The sequence below is a fragment of the Amia ocellicauda genome, chromosome 22, assembly GCF_036373705.1.
Source record: "Amia ocellicauda isolate fAmiCal2 chromosome 22, fAmiCal2.hap1, whole genome shotgun sequence".
NCBI lineage: Eukaryota > Metazoa > Chordata > Actinopteri > Amiiformes > Amiidae > Amia > Amia ocellicauda.
Window position 1 is genome coordinate 4,540,986 of NC_089871.1, and position 20,669 is coordinate 4,561,654.

Below are 20,669 nucleotides of genomic sequence, written 5' to 3' on the forward strand. Positions count from 1 at the left end.
CGTCCTGTTGCCTCGGCTTGGCGCAGAGTTCCACTTCCAGCTGTGCAAAGATGGCCGCCTCCATATCACAGGAGCTCGAAGACTTACTGAACCCTTTACCGAAGTTTGCAGACCCTGAAGATGACCAGGATGAAGGTACACTAGGGTGTCGACAGGGCGCTTCCCTCGGCCTGGCCGGCTTGGACAGAAAACTGGCCGTGTGCGCCGTACAGACAGCAGCACGGACCGGCGTGTGGGGCGCATGTGTGCTTCAGCATTCACTTTAATGTGCATTGTTTTGATCTGGTGTTAATTTGCTGTAATACAAGTGAAACCTGAGTGTATAAGAGCCTCAAGGTCGGTATGCTTGTATATTATATAATCAGTTGAGTGCGGGAGAAAAACGCAAATAAAGGTTTGACTATGACTGTTAACCTAGTTGTAAAGTATTGGGTTAAATTGAAATAGGGGCGAGAGATCTGTTTTTGAAAATCCCAAGCTGATCGCTGACATTGCATTGGCTTTATTAATGCACCTGGATCTCAGGCAGGACAGTAAACAGTTGCATCTACGGGGGCTCCAGTGGTCGCTTTCTTGCTGCGCAGATTCCTACAGTTCTGCGCAGATGTGCAGAATCCCACTGATCTCATTGGTGGAGCCGCGCAGATCCACGCAGACCTGCGCAACAGGAAGGCGACGCGTCTACTTTCCTATACAAAGTGAATTTCTGTTCCGTGGTGAAGTTTGTGGGTCATTATTCAAAAAGCAAATCGTTGAACATTAGCTTAAAATGACCTGGAGGCATTAAAGTGCTGTATTATTATGAATGTGCAAAACCGCATGCAATAAATGCGCAAGGACGTATGTAGGAGTTTAGGGTGTTAAATATTAATATAGATGGATGCCCTGTGCGCCATTCCCCATGTCTCCCTGACACGCAATGCATCAGAGCCATCTATCGTTAAAAGAAAATAAATGCCTCTAATAAAATCCGTCTAAAGAGGTCACTTATACAATTAATTTGTAAGTGTGCTTTATTTTGTAACCATTTAAAAATAAACTGGCCTTGTTAACACGTTTTATGTCATGTTCCTGTTTTCTACATAAACTATTGAAAGCTCTACAGAATTTATATGACATCTATTTAGGCTTCCATTTATTTTATCTAAAAAATGTACCCTGCCCCAGGAGATATATTTAAAACTGTATTGGACAGCTGTTTATCCATTGATTATCCAGGAGTATGATTTGCAAACAAACACTTTAATTTGATTGACTTATTTCCAGCTTGGTATGACAAGCATTTTGATAAAATAACTATGAAATAATATAGATGTAGTATTATTATTGACATATTTGCCAAATTCAAACTGTAGTAGCTTTTAAAATGATTTAAAACCATGTTTTTATGTTTACATTGTACTAGAAGCCAAATTTGAGATTCAGGTGCACAATATTGTGGCTGTCCTGTGCGACACTGACTTATTTGGTTATTATTTTGGTGATTGAGGAATTTTGATTAAAATAACGACTTGATTAGTCTTGGGGTTATTGCCACTGTATGATTAGTTCAGTTGTAGAAGGAATACTCTTTATCAGTTCAGAGTTTTGAACAAAATATGTTCTTTCACTGTCCTGAACAATTGTCCTAATTGCAATTAAAAAGACAATCAATTCCTATGTCTTGCCTAATGCTTAACGTTAGGTGTAGTACAGTCTTCAAAATGGAGAGTTGATTGATGAGACTATGGTTCTGGTAGAGAAGCACCCCTATATTGCACACCTATCGGCAACCCATGAATTTAGGGATCTGTGTGAAATGCTTGTGGGCCGCAAACAGTTTTTACAAGTAAAGGAAGTTCAACTTTTTAGTAATTGTTGGTAATGTTGTATGGCGGGGCCTGATCTCTGAAAGCATGCTCTTGTGCAATGAGCGAATGCATTCAGAGTGCGTTCATTACTCACTCTCACCCGTGTGATTGTCCTGACGTTGTGTGATGTGCTGTTGAGACCGATGATAAAAAATGGATCCATTAGCGCGGCACAAATCCTGCTCGGGCTGAAGGCCCTGCTCATTTAAGGCTAGTGAGTGATCTAAAATGCATTATGTGTCTGAACGTGTCGAAAAGGAAAAAACAGAATCCAATTTTTTAATCCATACATTATTTACTGGCTAACGCGTGTAGTTATTGCGTTGGGTTTATACATTTGTCTCAATGGGATCCATTAAGTCGCAAATCACCAGCGGGAGATTCGGCGGGGACGAGGCTGTGGCGCTCGGTGTCTCGGAAATCCAATCCCCGCTCTCTTTTTTAACTGGCAGGGACCAAAGCCAAGGTAATCGAGAAGTTTGACGAGGGGGAACATGAAGACGGAGAGGTGGGCTTCAGCGGGCTGCGCCAGCGGGCCTCGGCGCTCCTGGAGGACACGGACCAGCGCTACCTGGGCAGGGCCACGTCGCGCAAGGAGCTGCGCCTGGAGATGGACGGGTCCGGTGAGTCTGCTGCTGCTGCCGGTCGTTTGTTGTAATATAAATACACTAAACACTATCATAACCACACTTTTTCTGTCTATATAAGAATGATGTATGTTGATCTACAGCTGTCCTACCTGGACTAGACATGCTGCGCTATAAACACAACACTTAGTATTCGTTTTCTGCCATGAGTCAGAAGAACATAAGAAAGTTTACAATCGAGAGGAGCCCATTCGCCCCATCGTGCTCGTTTGGTGTCCATTAATAACTAAGTGATCAAGGATCCTATCCCGTCTGTTTTTGAATGTTCCCAAATTGTCTCTTCAGCCACATCGCTGGGGAGTTTGTTCAGATTGTGACGCCTCTCTGTGTGAAGAAGTGTCTCCTGTTTTCTGTCTCGAATGCCTTGAAGCCCAATTTCCATTTGTGTCCCCGGGTGCGTGTGTCCCTGCTGATCTGGAAAAGCTCCTCTGGTTTGATGTGGTCGATGCCTTTCATGATTTTGAAGACTTGGATCAAGTCCCCACGTAGTCTCCTCTGTTCCAGGGTGAAAAGGTTCAGTTCCTCAGTCTCTCAGTAGGACTTTCCCTTCAGACCTGGAATAAGTCTGGTTGCTCTCCTCTGAACTGCCTCTAGAGCAGCGATATCTTTCTTGAAGTGTGGAGCCCAGAACTGCACACAGTATCCAGATGAGCTCTAACTAGTGCATAAGTCCCCTGAACCTTTAAAAAAAGTGAACTGTGGTAAAGTCTGTTTTCCACTGCCATCACCGAGTCATTGCTCAGTCTGTATCCCGGTGCTCCAGGAGTGTAACACAGTGAACTGTAACAAAGTCCTGACCTTGTGATGTCTGCTGTGTTGTGGACAGGCAGGAGACCCACGCCCCACTTTGCCCCCTAGTGGCAGTACAGAAACATCTCCCACAGGCTCATTTAATTAATTTCTCATGAATACATTAAATGTTAAGTGTGCGTTATCAGTTGCCGGCTATTTTCCTTCTTCTGATTTTCAGTTTATTGTTCTTGGGAATCTACATAAATGCACCAGCTGAGTAGAACATCCATACCCCCTTCTCCCTTCGATATCAAATTATAACCGCTACACTGTAGTCATCTTGTAGGTGCGCGGCCCAGGCTGTGTGGTGTCCAGAGTGTGGATCGCGCCACACTGGAAGCCCGCTGTGTGTTAACCGCACACACCGCGCAGACGAACCACACACTCTGCGGGAATCGACGTGGTGGGTGTTTGTTTGCATGTTACTGTACAAAGGCACATCGCCGCGCTGTTCATTAAAGAAATCCCTTCTTATCCAAAGAGGGAAATACCTGGATTAAGGCAGAGATTTGCAACTCAAACTTGAGACATTGCTAATCAATTTAAACCTATTAGGCAATTCATTTACATTACTAAGTGAGCGTGGTTACTGCATACACTAATCTGTTCCTGTGCTGTCGTTCACAGCCTGCAGAATACCGTTTAATATACAGAGTGCAGGGGAGCCTTATCTTGCCGAGATACTTAGAAGTGTAGAATAGGGAAAACGCCTGAATTTGCGCAGACTTGTTTTATGTCTGGGCTCCTGGGAAGCAGCTCATACATATATATTAAAATGACAGGGACTGAAAAAGTCAGTACGGAGCGCATTGCCATTTCTTTGGTCGGTTCCGGTTACTTCGTGGTTCGCTTGTGTCTCACAGTGTGTCCCTGCTTGTGTGTGTCTGAATTAAACACAGGGCCGAAATCCCCAACTGTCTGATACTGAGCACTGAGGACCTAGCTAGGACTGAGTTTTTGTCTGTGAAGGGTCTTTCTTATCACCGGAGAACCCCAAACAAACCGAGTGCAATCTGGCTCTCCAGGGGGTCCGGCAGAAGGTCTTGTCACTGTCCAATGGTCGTCTGTTGGGTCAGAGGAAAGAGATAGGATTAACTCTTGAGTGTGAGAAGTTTCCAGTGTAGGTGTGTGATGGTTAACTCTTACTTTGTAATTAGGTTTGATAAGGTTTCTCTTATCTCCGCTGCTGGCCAGAGCACGACAGAGTCTGATGAATCCATTCTGTGCTGTCAGTGATTGGATTATTCAGCGTCAGCACTCTTCATCAAATGATTTACACGTTTTCCCCTTATGTTCACCACCTAAACAGTGTCTTAATAGGGTCTCTGCCTGACCCAGGGTGACACTGCTGTATTTCTTCACAGGAGAGGAGGAGGATGAATTCGACGAGGACGAGGTTCTCTCCGAGGAGGCTGACGACGAAGAGGAGGGGGAGGACGAAGGAGCTGACGAGGGCTCAGGCAACGAGCATGACCTGGCCCAGATGAAGATCCTGACACAGAAGTTGAAGGGCAGCGACATTATCTTTCCCGAGGAGACGGACTTTCAGAAGCTGACCGAGGGGATGGACGATGTCGGGGAGAGCGAGGAGGGGGATGGAGAGAGTGAGGAAGACGACGAATCAGATGAGGATGAGGAAGAGGAGGAAAGTGCTGGTACTGACGATGATGAAGATGATGGAGAGGTTCTGACATTCTCCAAAGAAAAAGTGAGCGAAGAAGTGGAAAAGGGGCAAGCGGTGAAAGCTCAGCTTGGTAAGCATTTTTTGTTAGTTAATAATTGTAAGACGAGCTTTTAAGCTTCTAGGCCTTTTCGGTTTTTTTTATATTGCAATTAATGACATTGTAGCAAAGAACGGGGGGCATTCAACCCAGACCCCCACATTTTCTGCGTTTTTTGCTAACTGTTTTCTCCATTGGCTTATGTGCAGTTTTGTGGGATCAGTTGCTGGAAGGACGAATCAAATTGCAGAAGGCTCTCCTGACAGCCAATCAGCTGCCACAGCCGCAGACCTTCCCGCTGTTCAAAAAGAGAGGCGGGACGGAGTTTGCCGGAGCCCTGAAGAATAGTGAGTGTGTCCGTCTGTCCGTCCGTCCTAATTAGGGCCCAAGTAGTCTCAATAAAAACCAAATGCATCTCCTTACACCAGTCCAGCAGAACAGAACTCGCACCCCCGTTACCGTTGCCTCTGCCGTCCCCTGGAGGTTGAGGGGTGTCATCTGCAGGTGTTCGTTATACTGGTGAGTCCAGGTTGAGGACTTGGCACTTTTTTTTTTTTTTGTACTTTCTTTTTATTCATTCCAATTAAAGCAGGCCTGCGCGGGTGCAACCAAGCAGCGCTGTTATTCAATTCGATTAAAATGAATGAAGCAGCGACACGCGGCGATGCAGTTAACAGGAATTAAAACCAGAGGCGAGATGACGGATTGCAGAGGAAATTGAGGTGGTGTGTGTGTGTGTGTGTGTGTGTGTGTGTGTGTGTGTGTGTTTTATGTATGTTTTTTGTAATAGGGTATATATGTTACATAAGGATGTTTTGATCAGATTAGTGGTTTTAGATCGGGTCCTTATGTTCTTCCATGTTCCATTTACAGTCGACTTCCTTCTTTTAGATTTTTTTTGGCATACAAAATTGCAGCATGTTTGAGGGCATCATCATTTTTGCAGCGAACTTGAGATGGATGCTTCTGTGCCCGAGTACAGGACTCAGGATGCGGCCTTTCTAATATCTGTAGGCAAAGAAGTGAAGGGGTGAAGTGCCAGGGGACGGGGCCTGACGCCAAGGCTGTCTCCCAGCATCCCCCAGACTGGGGTGGAACCCTCCCAGCGGCGCAGCCACTAGACTGAGGAGTAGCCAAGCAATTAATTAGAAACAAAAGCTGGAAATAATTAATTATACTGATTTTTTTTCCCCCTTTCTTTTCCTTTTTCCCCTCTGCTTAATATTATAATGGAGTGCATTGGTTAAGTGAATTACTCTGAAAATAATTCATTAAAAAATAAGATGCATGGCAGTGTGTGCATGCATTAAGACTTATTATGCCTCCTACCTCAAGGGGTCTCGTCGGATTTGTGCCCCGTTTTGTTTTGTGCTGTAGTTACAGAGTTCGAACACTGAGTGGCACTGTTTACAGTGGTGTAGACCAGTGGTTCCCAGCCCTGGTCCGGTGGAGCCAATGTCCTGCTAGTTTTTTTTCCAACCCAGATCTCGATTCCTTAACTCAGTGGTTCTCAATCCTGGTCCTGGAGGACCACATACTCTGCTGGTTTTTGTTCAGACTGAGCTCTCAATTACTTAATTGAACCCTTAATAGAAGTAATTTGCTTACATTTGACTCTTTAAATTGTGTAACGTGATAAAAAGTATGTTCCTTAGATAAGATAATAAGTTCCTTATACAATTCTATACTTAACTTAAAACCCCTACTGTTAAAATTAATTAAAAGACTCTGATTTAGGAAATTATTAGTTCAATTAAGGGTTCAATTAAGTAATTGAGAGCTCTGTTGGAACACAAACTATCAGGTTAGGCGGTCCTTCAGCATGAGGGTTGAGAACTACTGCCTTATCTGAACTAATAATGGGCCTAACCAGAGTTTATTAATCATTTTCAAGTCAAGTTAAATATGAACGTATATAAGGCACCCCAATTCTCCAACCTTTTGTAAGCTAAACCATTTTAAAAGTCATGGTCATGATGCTATTTGAGAGTGCAGTTGGAAGAAAAAGCAGCAGGACACTTGGTCCCCAGGCCCAGGTGTGTGGACCACACTGGTTGGGAACAACACAGTAGGGAACCGAGAGAACTTTTCAAGAATAATGTACATTTATGTCTTTTCATGTTGTTTATTTACATCAGGGCGCAGTAATCGCAGACCTGTAGACTTGCCGTGACACCGACTCGGCTCGCAAGCAGAGATGTACATTATGTGTTCTGCTTGTTGTGTTTATTTTTTATTTTTTTCCTTCAAATTACCAGCCGCGTATGGAGATTGGGCACTTATTGCGTGATCACATCTGGACGCATATGGCTGTTTTGTGGAGTGAAGTGCTTCAAGGGCCCTGTCAATAAGCACTTGGAAAATGTTGTTGTTTGGGGAGAAGAAGAGAAAAAAAAAAAAAAAGCAACCCCGAAGAGCCTCATTTGCGTTTGTCATTTTCTCTGTGAGCCCGGAGACGAGGAGTGGGGGGGCGGGGAGCCGTTAGGGTGTGAGGGGAGGGGAGGGAGCGAGGGGAGGGCGGGAGGGCTCGAGCTGGCGGATACCAAGATGAGAGAGGAGAAGGAGGAAAAATGTAAAATATTGTGAATTATATAGCACTGATGTTTTATATTGACAAGTCACCGTTAGATTCTCTGAACATTTCCCCCGAGTGTTTCTGAGCACCGCCTGGTTTTAAAACCCTTAGAATAAGTTTAGTCTCCGCTGGTTTAACACACACTGAAGAATGCTTACAATGAGCAGGTGTCCAAAAACAACTCTCCACTGGCTTCAGGCCACAAGGGGTTAATTTCCTTCCCCCTCTCTCTCTCTCTCTCCCTCCCTCCCCTCTCCTCTCTGTTGCTCCTTTTTTTGTGTGTGTGAAATACTGTGGCTCTTGCCATTGCAGCGACTGCTTCCTGAAGTAGCCAGTTCTGGTTGATGATTTACTGCAAAATTGCTTATAAATTGAAGTAGAAAATGTTTTGCAGACCTGGCAGCTTTCAAGTCTTGCTCCCATTTGTCACCCAGCATTTCCTTTTGTGTATAGTACAGGAATTAATTAGGCCTTGCTGCTGGAAAAGTTTACAGCTATAATTTATGTGAGATGAAATTTCTGGGAGGGAAGCAGTATTGTACCTTTCTTTCTTTTTTCTCTTTTCCCTTTTGTCTCCAGCTGCACGTGCCTCACTTTGACTGAGGCCGCGTCTTTGTCAGCTCTGATGCTGCCTCGTCTTTCCCTCACAGAGCAGATTGATCTTTTCAGAGACGGGTTCTTTCTCTTCGTACCTGGGCTGTTTTTGCATTTCTTAACGATTGTGGACGAGCTTTGTGTAGTTATTTATTATAAAATAAACCCTTTTATTGTCCTCTGCTGGCTTTGGCAGGCCCTTCCCATAAATATCTGCCTGATTAGCGGGCTAATTAGAATCCATTAGCAGTTTGCTGCAACTGTACCTGACAGTAATTGAATATGTAATTCTGGCCCTGTGTGTGAAACATGGCTGTGAACTCTGTGAGCCGACAGAGATGCCCAAACTCGCAGCTTTGATGTAACGCAGTGATGGGGGGTGCCCGGGTAAGATAAATTGAGACGGGTTCGTTATAGCTGCTGCTGAAGTCACACCTCCTAATTGGCTTGCATTTATGAACCAAAAGAGAGGAGAAAAATGTGTTTTGACTCCTGAATAAGCCTGACTGTATGACCTTCCTCATTCAGTAGACCACGTCATGGAATGCGAGTTTTGTAGGGGTCGTTAAGATCCGTTTTGGTGCACCTGAAACCAGATGTCTCGGGCATGAATAACCCAGAGGGAACATCTGGATCAGTGGGACAGGGAGCTGCACACAGCTGAGAGAGATTTTGCAGTCCTGCGTTTCTTTCCTCCTGTTCAGTTCCCTCTCCCTCTGTTTGTGTCTTATGTAATTATATGGGCGTGTGTGCATGTGTGTATCTGTCTGTATGTGACATGCGCGAGACGCTCCCATTCCACTCCGCTAACGTTGCCCCCCCCCCCCCCCCACAGCCTAATCCCACGTTAGCGGCGCCAGCTGCGCAGTCAGACAAGGCTGACCCCCGAGAGAGCGCGGGGTGAGGGTCCCGGATCGCCGTGCGGGGGAGGCTTATTTCGGGGGGTGTGGTAAATCGTGATTAAGGGTTTTCAGCCATTCGGGGGCACGGGTTTGCATTGACGGATATCCCATGCTGCGGGGAGCTTGACGTCCGTGCTCTTATTGTTATTCGGACTTGATAATCGTGGCGTTGCTTTTAATATTTCCCCCTCATGCCTGGGTAGTCTGCAAGCTTCACAATAATCACTCACTCCGCTTTGTAATCAATGCCCACAGTAATAGGATTCCTTTGGCCACTGGCAATTAATAAATATGTGTCTTTTTTTTTTTTTTTTTTTTTTTTTTAAACACTAGTGAGCTGAGCTTGAAATTACCAGTGACTGGCTTTTGCTCATTTGCATATTTATTGCAGTGGGAAAAAAAAAAAAAAAAATCCTGCAAATGATTGATGTTGAGCCTGCCTTCTGAATTCCAAACAGCACATTATTATGAAATGAAAAAAAAAGAGGAAAAAAAAATGCCGGCGTACAGTTGATTAAAGTTGAAGACAGCCGAATCAGTAAGCGTTTTTTTCCTTTTCTTTTTTTTCTTATATGATCGCAGTCTGAGAATTAAAGGCATATTTTAATGGATGTTGACAAGAAGTGAACTAACAAAAGCAAAGCAAAGGATTTGCTTGAAAAGATTTAATCAAACGCGTTTGGCGGGATTAATTGCCGGGGATGAGGGGAGAGCGCGGCGGTGAGGTGTGTTTGAATGAGCGCCATTGTTTCAGCGGTCACCCCCACTGCCACTCTGTCATTTTGAGCGATAGTTTGGAAATGTCCTCTGAGTAATGCAAAAGAGAATGTTTTTGTAAATCTTTTTTTTTTTTTTATGCCATAGAGATGCGGCAAGACATCCCCAAACCACACGGACGTGACCCCCTCTCTAATTCAGCCCAGGCTGCCACTACCGTACTCTCTCTAGCCTTGGTCCTGAATTTCCACAGTTTCTGCTGTTTTTTCTTCCAGTCATAATTGGAACTAATTAATTGGGACTGTTGATTGGGTAACTGGTCCAAGTTAACATCCTTTCTATCTCTGGGCGTGTCAATATTGCTGTAAAACCCACGGGAGTGTGGCTCTGTTGGATAGGGACACAGACCCCTGACCGATCCGCTTGTACCTGGTGTGGGAACGCTGCCTCTTTGCTTTCTCTCTGCCGTTACAGCAACGTTTAATTGTATTTGAGGTAATGTATGCAGACAGCAGATCAATGCTAATGAAGGATATTTTAGAAGAATTGAATAGGTAGTATTCTGTAAACAGGCAGTGTGGGTAAAACAAATTGAGAATGTACATAGAATTTAAAGCAGGAAAATACTATAACGAGGCTGTGAAGTTTTCAAAGAAATTAGTCCTAGAAATCGGACCATTTTGAGCATCACGTTTACCGGCGACAAATGATAAGGAAAATACGATCTTGGTAAATGCGCCCTACATTAAAAATATAATTCATAAGCCCATGTACTCCTGTGGCAAAAGATAAACTAACGATGGTACCGTTGTCCGAACGATTGTGTTGTGACCCAGTGAGGCTTTTTGACACCGAGAGGTCAGTCAGGTGATATATGGTTCACATTCAACGAAGGCCAACGTCTCGGACCAGCTCAGCGAGTCTCTCTCATCCAGTCATGCTTCGTGAGGAGCAGGTGGATCAAGTCAAGCCTCTGTTGTTATGCAATGTGCAGGGTTGCTATTTCTCATCCACTTCATCGCCCATCTCCGTTTTACACCGTGAGACGCTAAACCAATTAAAATGAGCAGCCTTGACAGGGCAGTTCGTACGGACGCAACAGGCACACGCGAGGTTTATACCACGTTTTGCAGATGAGTTATGTCAACAGTGGACCGATCAGTGTAGGGTGGGGGGTACTGGATTTAATAGGGAAGGACTGCAGTTAGTTCTTTTGTTAGTACCCTAAAATATTGCAGTGATCCCTTGTATGACAGAGGCTCAGTGTATCATTAATGTGAGTGTGGGGGGTGGGGTGGTAAGAAAAGGCCTACTTTCTCTTTGCTTTTGAAATTTTTCCCAGGAGGGCAGCCATAAAAACCGAGCGCTTGCCACATATTTGTAAGATTGCAGTCTCGTATTGATTGATTCTGTTTAAAATGCAGCCGTAAATAACCGCGAACGTGCAGGTGTATAAATCGCTAGGTGTCGTAGCGGGGAGGAGCTGCCAGGCCCCGACCCGGAGCTGCGGCGTGTCCGTAAAACTTATTCCGAAGTGAAAAGTAAAGTCGGATTTGCCGGCGAGCGTATGTGTGGCAAATTGGCGCGTTACATCAAATTATTCGTGTATTAAGGCCGAGCAGCATAATCCACTGCAGCCCTGCACTCCTCCCCCGAGTTGTAACTTTTGTGAACGTAAACTGTGGATTTCATGCTCTGCCATTAATCTGTCGGATTATGTTTGCAGTTCAAGAAGAATTATATTTTAATGAATTCCTCTCCCGGCTTAAAATCAGAAACGGGGCCCTGAAAGAGGTTGTGTGCCCTCTCGCCGAAACTCTGACGGTCGGGGGGGGGAGATCTGGAGGGACACGGCCACACAGGGTCCTGACTGGAGGGGGGCGGGGGGGCGAGTCTCGGCAGGTGGCTTGGCTTTGTACACAGGCAGTAATACGGAGATCAGCGGTTTCTGAGATCCTTTCACCTCTCCCTGCATGTTTTAGTTTTGTGTTGCTAATGGAAAGAGGTGGGGGGTGGATTTCAGATGTAGAAAGTTCTAGGTACGACAGTAATTCTAGGACCTTAGTTTCTTGGCGTTTGTGGAGAGTGGGGCTGGACCCGTGACTGAGTCAGAGTGGTGGTCCCAAATGTTCCCCTTGTAGCCCCTCAGTCTGTGAGATGTGATGGTCTGCATGAAACGCTGGTCTGAAGCACAGTCTGTCTCCTTTCTGGTACAAGTGTAACCCTCTCGCTCTGTTTCTAATGTGCCTAAACGTAGAATAGTACAGTCCCTCTGGGCGTCTACTAGCGCTTTCCCAGTTGGACTCATCCCGGTTGTGTGTCTGTCCCTGTGCTTCCAGGCCACAAGGCTCTGAAGGCGCTGCAGAGGTCCCTGATGGAGCTACAGGACCAGCTGCTCTACCAAAATCCCGACACCAGAGCCGTTGTCCAGGGCAAGACGGGCACAAAACACAGGTGGGCACTTCTCATCCAGGCTGGGGCAGACTCTCTCCCTCCCACCCTCTGTCTCTGTATTTTCCAAGATGGTAGCCTGCTCTGAGAAGAGGTTTTCAATTTGCATATTTAATGTGAGTTTGTGTGAAGCTGGGTCGATAAGTCTGTGCTCTGTTGGTGCGTTTCTCCGCAGTGAGGATGAGGAGATACCCAGTGACGAAGAGGAGGCAATGGAAGAGGAGGAGGAGGAGGAGGAGGAGAAGAAGGAGAAGGTGGACAGGAGAGGACCACCCAAACGCAAGCTGGAGATGGAGGAGTACCCTGACTTCATGGCTAAACGCTTTGCCGGTTTCCAACCATACCGCGATGCCACGCTGCAGAAGTGGCACGACAAGACCCGGCTGACGATGGGCAAGATTGGCAAGGTAGGCCTCAGTGCTCCCTCACTTTAAAATCGCTCGTATTCTAAAACTGTTCTTCTTATTTAATGGACCTCTGAGCAGGCCCTGGGATCAGCCTATACAGGGGTGCATCATCCAGGCAGCAGCAGCCACATCAATCTGACGCTTTCTTCTCTGGCTCGTAAGCTGATTTTCATTTATGGCTTTGGGTGAAAAGGACAGCCGGTGCTCTTCACACACAAGGCTGTCTGCCGCTCTGACAGGGGGGCTGCTAATCAGTCTGAGGTGGGACTCAATTGAGCCTTGTAACTTAAAAGCCCTGTCACTGCGCCCTGTGCGGCAGCACCCCGGCACGCCACTCTCCCTCTCTCGCTCGCTGCCTCCCCTCAGCGGCACACACGGCGCCCCACACTGCTCGGAAACACTCCCCGCCGAACGAGGAAATCGCTGGGAGAGAATTCAGCTGGAGGCTCGCGAATTTGCATTGAACCAGTCTGACTGCTTAATTTGACTTTGATCTTTATTTCCTGAAGAGAAGACTGCGCTCTATCCCCTGGAAATACTTTTGTGTGACTCACTGTGCTGAACATCATCCTCTCTAAAGAACTGCTGCTTTTTTCTCCCTCCCTCCCCACCTTTATTTATTTTTTTATATACTTTTGCTCGTTTTTCTTCCAAGGACAAGCATCTACAGCACAGCGTTTTGAATATGACTGCAAGTCAACATGGTTTCAGAAGGCTTAAGTATAACAAAAAAGAAGAAAGATTTAAAAACCTTTTTATTAAAGTGAACTGGCAGGTTGGTGCCAATGCGTTTGAACGCTGCAAAGTGTAACATTTCTGTTTTATTTATGTTTCTATGTATGTATTTGCATCCCTGTAAGCTTAGTTAAGTATTAGTCCTCTCCATCAAACACTGGCTAGAAAAACTGTTTATTCCATCTGACCTCTCAATTACCTGGGTCCCATCCTCAGCTGATGTTATAATACGCCTGCCCAGGTCAAAACTGAGACTGAAAAAGCCAGTTGGTATGCCCATTTAGGAGCCAAGGGTTCAGATGAAACACAAAGTGGAAGGTTTCCACCAGGAGTGGGGGGGTTTAGCTGCTTGTGTCCAATTGATGCGGTCTTCTACACACTGCGCCCTGCGCTCGGGAAGCCGATGATTCCTGGGGGTAGAGGGTCAGCTGTAATTGTCTCACTCCAGGAATGCAGGGCGGCCAGCGCAGCCTGGTCAAGGGCATTTGTGTGTGCGGGCTGCACGTGATAGAGCTGGGGCTTCAGACACCGCATGATTTACAGGGAATAATTAAAACTGGCCCGAACGGCCCTTTTCCACTAGCAAGCAGAACAAGACAGCGCAAAGGAGAACTTGTTTACAGTAGCGTGGATGCAAGGAAAAAACGTCTATTTGCTTTTTGTTAGGTGGGATTATTACCCACTATGCTATGAGCCTGGCAGTTGGGCATCGCTCTAGTCGCTGACGTGTGGTGTAATGATGGGTCTTTCCTTGTCGTCTCAGGGTTTCCAAGCGTTCGAGAGGAACATCCTGACGCAGGTAGAGCAGGTGCTGACGGACAAGGAGCGGCTGATGCGACGTACACGCACCCGGCGGACCGAGTACAGGGTGCTGGGCCAGCCCCACCCCGGCGCCGCCCCGGCCACCGGGACCACAGCACCGACACAGGTAAGAGCAGGGAGAGCAGGGGAGGTTTGTTCTGCTTCCTTTTTTACGATGCCTCAGAGGTCAGACTAGGGACATTACAGCCTTTCTCAAGCTCTGCAGAGAAGAACGTGCTGCTAGAAGGTTCCCTTTGTATTACAGGGGAATACAAGATGAAATTGATCAGGGTATCACCTGGGTAGAAAGTTTAAACTAGTATTGGTCTCCTTTGTTCTGGTTTGGTTTTGTTTAACTTGTGATTAAATTAAATTAATTAATTCTGCTTCCACAAAACACTGAATTGTAAACGCCCATATTGTTTTTCATTCACACCGCTCCCCTTGGGATACAAATACAACAGAAAAACGATTTGGTTAGAAAAAAACATGGCGCTGGCCTGTATGAAACCTGTGCGCTCATCTCTGGTCAGACTATTTGTTACGGGAGTATTAAGATATGGCTGTATTCGAAAAAAAATCGATATCTTAATTGAATCTACCCCTGAAACGCAGCGTCTGGATTATTTTTACCTGAAATATACAGACTACAAAACAAAACTGTGGCTCACCTGATAAAGCAGGCCGGTTATTCATCGTAATCCTAATCCTAACTGTAATTTTTCCTGGGATGTATGGAGCCGATGCCAGCTTCCGATTCGGCGTTGAGTTGTGGGTTTTACACAAGGAGCGTTTGCAGGTGACTTAATAAATTACAGCCCGGTGGAGTTTTTTTCCCATGTATTTAAAAAAAATAATTCACGCTCCCGGCTGTGTTTATCGTTCTCCCGCCCCCCCGAGCGCCTCTGCTCCGCGCCGTCCCCGGGTGCAGGGCTGGTATCTCGGTCTGATCTCAAGTGGATGGTCTGAGCTCTCGCGTTCGCCCCTTACAGGAGGATCCGTGTTCTCCCGAGGAGGAGCAGCCACTCAAACCCAACGCACACCTCAAAGACCTGGATGAGGAGATCTTTGACGACGACGATTTTTATCACCAGGTGAGCGCTATGGACATTATTTTTCTTTTTCTTTGTCTTTCTTTCTGTCTTTTTCTTTCTTTGTCTTTTTCCTATTGATACATTCTGCCTATGTGGGGGTTGGGGCGTGGGGGATTGATACATTTTTACATTTGTGCTAAATGACCCCCCAAAAACTAAAAATAACAATATAGCTAGAAAAATCCCCCAAAACAAACAAGAAAATTGTGTGGCCGTGTCTTTTTTTCCACGAAATCGCAGCTGTAATAAAACTTGTGCTAACGGCCAAAGGTGCAGCTTAAGAAAGCAGTCAAATATTTGCAGATTTAATATTCGGAGAAAAGACAGTAATAACAAATAAAAGAAACACAAACCCTGGCTTATATAGCCTGCTCTGACTGGGCCCAGCTGGACAGAACGGATAGCTTGGACGTTTGAAGGACACGCCTCATACTGGATTCAGTGTCCTTCACAGGGCCAGCACAAGGAGCCGGGCCACCGCTTGGCAGAAGGACGCGCTGCACTCGCATGGTGGGAAAACGGCGGCAGGAGGAGAGGTGCTCACCTTTAGGAGTCGGCGCTTATGCACCAATTATGCATGTAATTTAATGTGTGTAACCTCGCGGTGTAGGGCGCGCGGGGACTGCCGTTTGTATTCAAGGAAACATTTCAGTCAGCAAGTCTTAGCGCGCGCCATAAATAATGTCTCGTTCGACCGGCGCCGCAGCCACGCTGGCTCTAATACACGTCGCCATCCATAAACGCTCGCTCGAGTTAAGGCTCTAAATGTGGTTGTGGAAGAGCAAGCTAACACAATACCCAGCGACGGCCTGCTGCCTCGGAGCGGCCGAGTGAATGGGATGAGAAAGCAAGCGTGTTTTCATTCAGCCCGGTGTGTTTGTGTAATTAGTGCTCCTCTGCCGGGTGAGCGCTGTGGTTGAATTGGCACGCACGGCTTTCCACACTCCTCTCGTGAAGGAATAGGCAAATTTTAAAGCATTATAGAACTGCGCTTGCCTGTTTTCTTAGCATTTTTCTGTGCTTTGCGTCCGTGGGATTGTGCGCTCTCTGCAGCCGGAGCGGTTTGTGTTTCTGTGCGCCAGTTCTGCTTTCGGCTAATTATTCCCTTGTTGAGCGAGGAAGGAAACGGCAGAAATGAAGATGTCGTGGAGTCAGTGCTACGATTTCAGCAGGTTGTGTGTGTATAAAATAAAAATATATAACAATATATTTATTAATATAAATACACACTCGGCAGCTCCTTCGGCTTTAATCCCTGAAACAGCTGCCGAGAGTGCGCTCTCTGAGAGAGGGGGAGGGGGGGTTAATTGGGGTAGTAGTGGGGGTTAATTTAAATTAAAATTTCAACTAATGGAGGTCAGGGAAATGTCTGCAAACACCTGATTAAAACAAATAGTCCTGCCATTCAAAACTTTATCTTGGTCACCTCCCGGCGGAGCGGAGCTGCGAGGAGGAGGAGGATGACGAGGAGTGACTAATGGGCGACACTTGTTAGCACAGCATCTGCAGTGCTGGGGGGGGGGGCGCGGATTATACGGGGAAAGCTCCAGCTTGTGCTCACCGCTGTGCCGACTGCTGCCGTCCCACACAGACCGTCTGAGCCGCGCCAGCTCCCAACATCTGGCGGGGCTCTCCGGGGGTGAACCCCAGCCCGGCACCCCGCTGTGTCTAAATATGGTGCGGGGTTACAGCGCGCACTCTAATCACTTAGCCGCTGTTTGGCAAGCCCGCTCGGATAGCTCGGCACTGCCTCGTACATCACTCGCAGACATCTGCTGAGCCGCGAGGCATTCACACATTCATTTTCCTCTCTCTCTCTCTCTCTCCCTCTCTCCTCCTCATTTTCTCTCTCTCTCTCTCGCTCTTCTGTCTCTCCCCCTCCCCTCCCCTTCCCGATACATTTTCTTTAGAAAAGTGATGATCTGTAAAGATTACCCCTTCATTGTGTACCAGTAATTGCAGGAAAGCCAGGGACCCCTGACAGACACAGTGTCACACCTGTTTCACTGACCTGCATAATTTCTTTCTGGAGAGAGAGAGAGGGAGAGAGGGATTTGGCAGGGATTCGCAGCCGAAGACGGTGGTTTGATAAGGCCGCCGAAAATAACTATATGTCTGCTGTCAGCCTCCTCCCTGGCGCTGAGCAGGGCGGCTCATCAATACAGCAGCGGTCAGGCACCGGCCTCCCAGGTCCGGGCCACGGCAGCCACCGGGCCGGCCAGCTGACGGGTCAGAGCGGCGCACACCTCAATTCTGGGCCCTCCGGTATCTCTGCGTTCCTAGGATAGGTTCGAAAGACGGGGTTCTTTAGCAGATCTAGTCAAGTCACAGCGTTCTCCACGGGTATGTGGTGTGGTAGAAGTGATTATCATTATGACAGTAATGCAAGGGATTAAAACATGTTCTTTGATTTTATTTCATGGAGACAAATATAATTATCGTGTTAAAGCTAGGAAGACAATTCATTGCGTGCCTTGAACTTTTGATTGGGCCCTTGACGGACCCCAGACTCATACCATACCAATGCAGAACAGTGCGACTTAAAAACGAGCTGCTTCTCCTCAACCAGGAAAAAAACGCTTCGCCACCAAGAATGGAAATCATGCTCACAGAGCCATCAATAATGCTAATGATCTCAATTAGGCCAATTGCAGCACATCCGCTGCAAGGCCCGAGCGGGGATTGGGCCCTAGTTGTGTGTCTCAGTGCGGGGTGGGGGGGGAGACTGAACTCTGCGGGGGTGCCAGTGCTCAGCTGTTGGACACCCCAACCCCCCACCGCCCCCTCGCTGGCTGGCGCCCGGTGTGTGTTGTGTCTGTGTGCAGCGGCCCCGGCAGCCCTCGCTGAGCCAGGCTTTCTGGGGAAGCGGCAGCCTTATTGTGCTTGCCCTCGGGCAACCCTGTTTACAGAGCGCGCTGCTACACGGCTTTACAATGTCGCAGATCTGTGTAGCGGCGGATTTGGAGCTTGTATTTAGCTGCCAGGAGTGACGGTGATGAAGTAGGAGAGATAAACTGATAGATTGGCTGACAGAGAGATGGTGGGAATGGGTCAGATAAACATGGCAGTGGAATAACGCGCTGTGTTCTGGTGATAATAAACTTGTCGTTCTCCCGGCGCTTTAGACTTCAGACCTGAGGAAATTAGGGAAGGTGGGGGGAGGGATAAATAAATATATAAAAGGAGAGAAAGAGAAAATAAAGGGAAAAGTCCAAGTGGTGGAGTAGCGTCCTACACTGGTCTGAGTCTCAACCAGCCCCCCCTGGCCACGTTGGCACCTGCACTGCCTTCCATTGCAAGTCAGTGTTCCAACTAATGCTTAATTGTATTAAGTGATCTTCAGCAGCAGGGGTCAATTAACTAATTAAGGGTCAATTAAGTCTGTGTTGGAGTGAAGTTCTGCACTGGAATACAGTGGCATTGCAGTTTAGCCCTACAACTGCCTCCCTATAGGCTACAAATGTATGGATGTGCAGAATTATTTACCAAGTGACTCGTATTCACACAGCATTATTATTATTATTATTATTATTATTATTATTATTATTATTATTATTATTATTTATATTTGGTTGGCCCCTTTGTCTTTCCTCAAGGTGACTACATACTGACCCATTTTAAAATGGCAAGAGACTGTTAAAAAGTTAAATGAATATAGCATCATGTCGTACAGTGATGGGAAAATACAGCTGCGGCTGTGAAGGATTACAGTACAATGTGATTATAATACAACACCCGTGAGGAGCAGCAGAAGTCGTGTTTAAAGACAAATATTTGGAGGACATTTCTCATCAGGTTTCATTTGAGGAGAATAAGTCAGCCAGCTCAGTGGCTCGGCAGATTGACAGTATAAATAATATGAATTTCTTCATGAATAAAAGGCATCCTGCTGCTTTATCTTATTAAAGACTTAATTCCTTGCACAGTTCCCTTTATTTATTTCTTCCTCCCGTCTCTCTGAATGTTGTGCGGTGCATTGTGAGTCTCGCTCATGTCGCATGTATGTGGTCGTTCAGGAGAGGGGCGAACTGCTTCGGAGTCGCAAACCGTACGATATGATTTGCCTATATTAGGAGTGTAGAGGGGGAATTCACACCTCAGCAAATGCCGTCTCCAGCGCGCCTTCTGTAATCAACCTGTCTGCATCCTAATCGCCGGCAACACGGCGGAGAACCAGCCCAATCAATGGCTTTTATCAGCACTAGCTGCGAGCCACTGCTGCCCTGATTTCTACACAGATAAGTGCCGTAATCCGACCGGGAATCGGCCTAGTATAACCAAATGGAGTTCACGCGTCTGAAGTTACAGACGGAAAATTACAGGCTTGAAATCTGTTATTTATGGAAATAGATTTAAGAAGCGCAAAAGAAGAGGCAAGGGGAAAACAAGGGGGCGGAACCCCGAACAATTTAGCGTGTGTTAACAAGCCTATCTCCCGATCTGCGTGTTAATCTGCGATATCGCCGCCGATACGGGGGTGGGGGGGAGGGACTGCTACGCCGCCTCCTCAAAATCTCCCACTCCATCTCTGCTCCGTCGGAGTCCTCCCCACCAGGGCTGTCTTTCTCCTCGTCTGCTAGGAAGCGGAAGGAGCGGTTGATATTAAAAACTCGCCTAACCCCCCCATTTAAATTCATTAAAAATTATTCACAAAATGCTTTTTCCTTTCACTGTCCACACAGATGAAGGAAGCTCTGTTTAAGAGTGAAGTGAGCGTATGATCAGTACTATACCTTGTTAACTCCACTCTCTCTCCTCATCTCAGCTCCTCCGAGAGCTCATCGAACGCAAGACCAGCGCCGCGGACCCCAATGATCAGGTGGCCATGGGCAGGTAAGCAACCCACCCATCCAGACATGTTTCCGTTGTTGTTTTCATTTCCCTAGAATGAAGTCCGTAGTTGAATTAGAGCGTGGATGTACGTTGCAAGTGCTGTAGATTTGAGTGTGTGGTCCCGGTGTGATGACCGGCCGCTCTTCCTCGGGCTGGCTGACGGCCCTTTGTGTGCTTCCTGTCGCAGGCAGTGGCTGGCCATTCAGAAGCTACGCAGCAAGATCAAGAGGAGGGTGGACACCAAGGCCAGCAAAGGCCGGAAAGTCAGGTGGGTGTGCATGGGTACGTGGCCGGGAGTGGGGGGGCTAGAAAAAGATCTCGCCTCATTGCCAGCGCTCAAGTGTTTCGTCTGTAACCCCGACAGTCATGAGACACAGGGCTCTTCATTTTCACACAAGAGTTTCAACCTGCGTTTGATTGTGAAATGGCTCCCTATTGAACTCATCCGTTTTTTATCTTTGTCCGTTGTTTGGGAGAAAGAAAACGGTGCTAAGACCTGTCTTTCAGTCTGATATTTTTAATATAGAGTAAACCAGCGCCTGCCCTACTA

At 46.8% G+C, this 20,669-nt stretch overlaps 1 protein-coding gene across 1 annotated transcript in view; it reads left to right on the top strand.

The window, feature by feature from the left end:
- The window catches only part of aatf (apoptosis antagonizing transcription factor), a 34,233-nt gene continuing 13,564 nt past the window's right edge, over nt 1-20,669 (top strand). The window contains exons 1-10 of the mRNA XM_066695693.1: nt 1-135; nt 2,303-2,473; nt 4,654-5,043; nt 5,220-5,357; nt 12,138-12,252; nt 12,425-12,656; nt 14,155-14,319; nt 15,185-15,286; nt 20,052-20,119; nt 20,307-20,387. Of these exons, the coding sequence (XP_066551790.1) occupies nt 51-135; nt 2,303-2,473; nt 4,654-5,043; nt 5,220-5,357; nt 12,138-12,252; nt 12,425-12,656; nt 14,155-14,319; nt 15,185-15,286; nt 20,052-20,119; nt 20,307-20,387 (1,547 nt within the window). The 5' untranslated portion in view covers nt 1-50. The remainder of the gene's footprint in view (nt 136-2,302; nt 2,474-4,653; nt 5,044-5,219; nt 5,358-12,137; nt 12,253-12,424; nt 12,657-14,154; nt 14,320-15,184; nt 15,287-20,051; nt 20,120-20,306; nt 20,388-20,669) is intronic.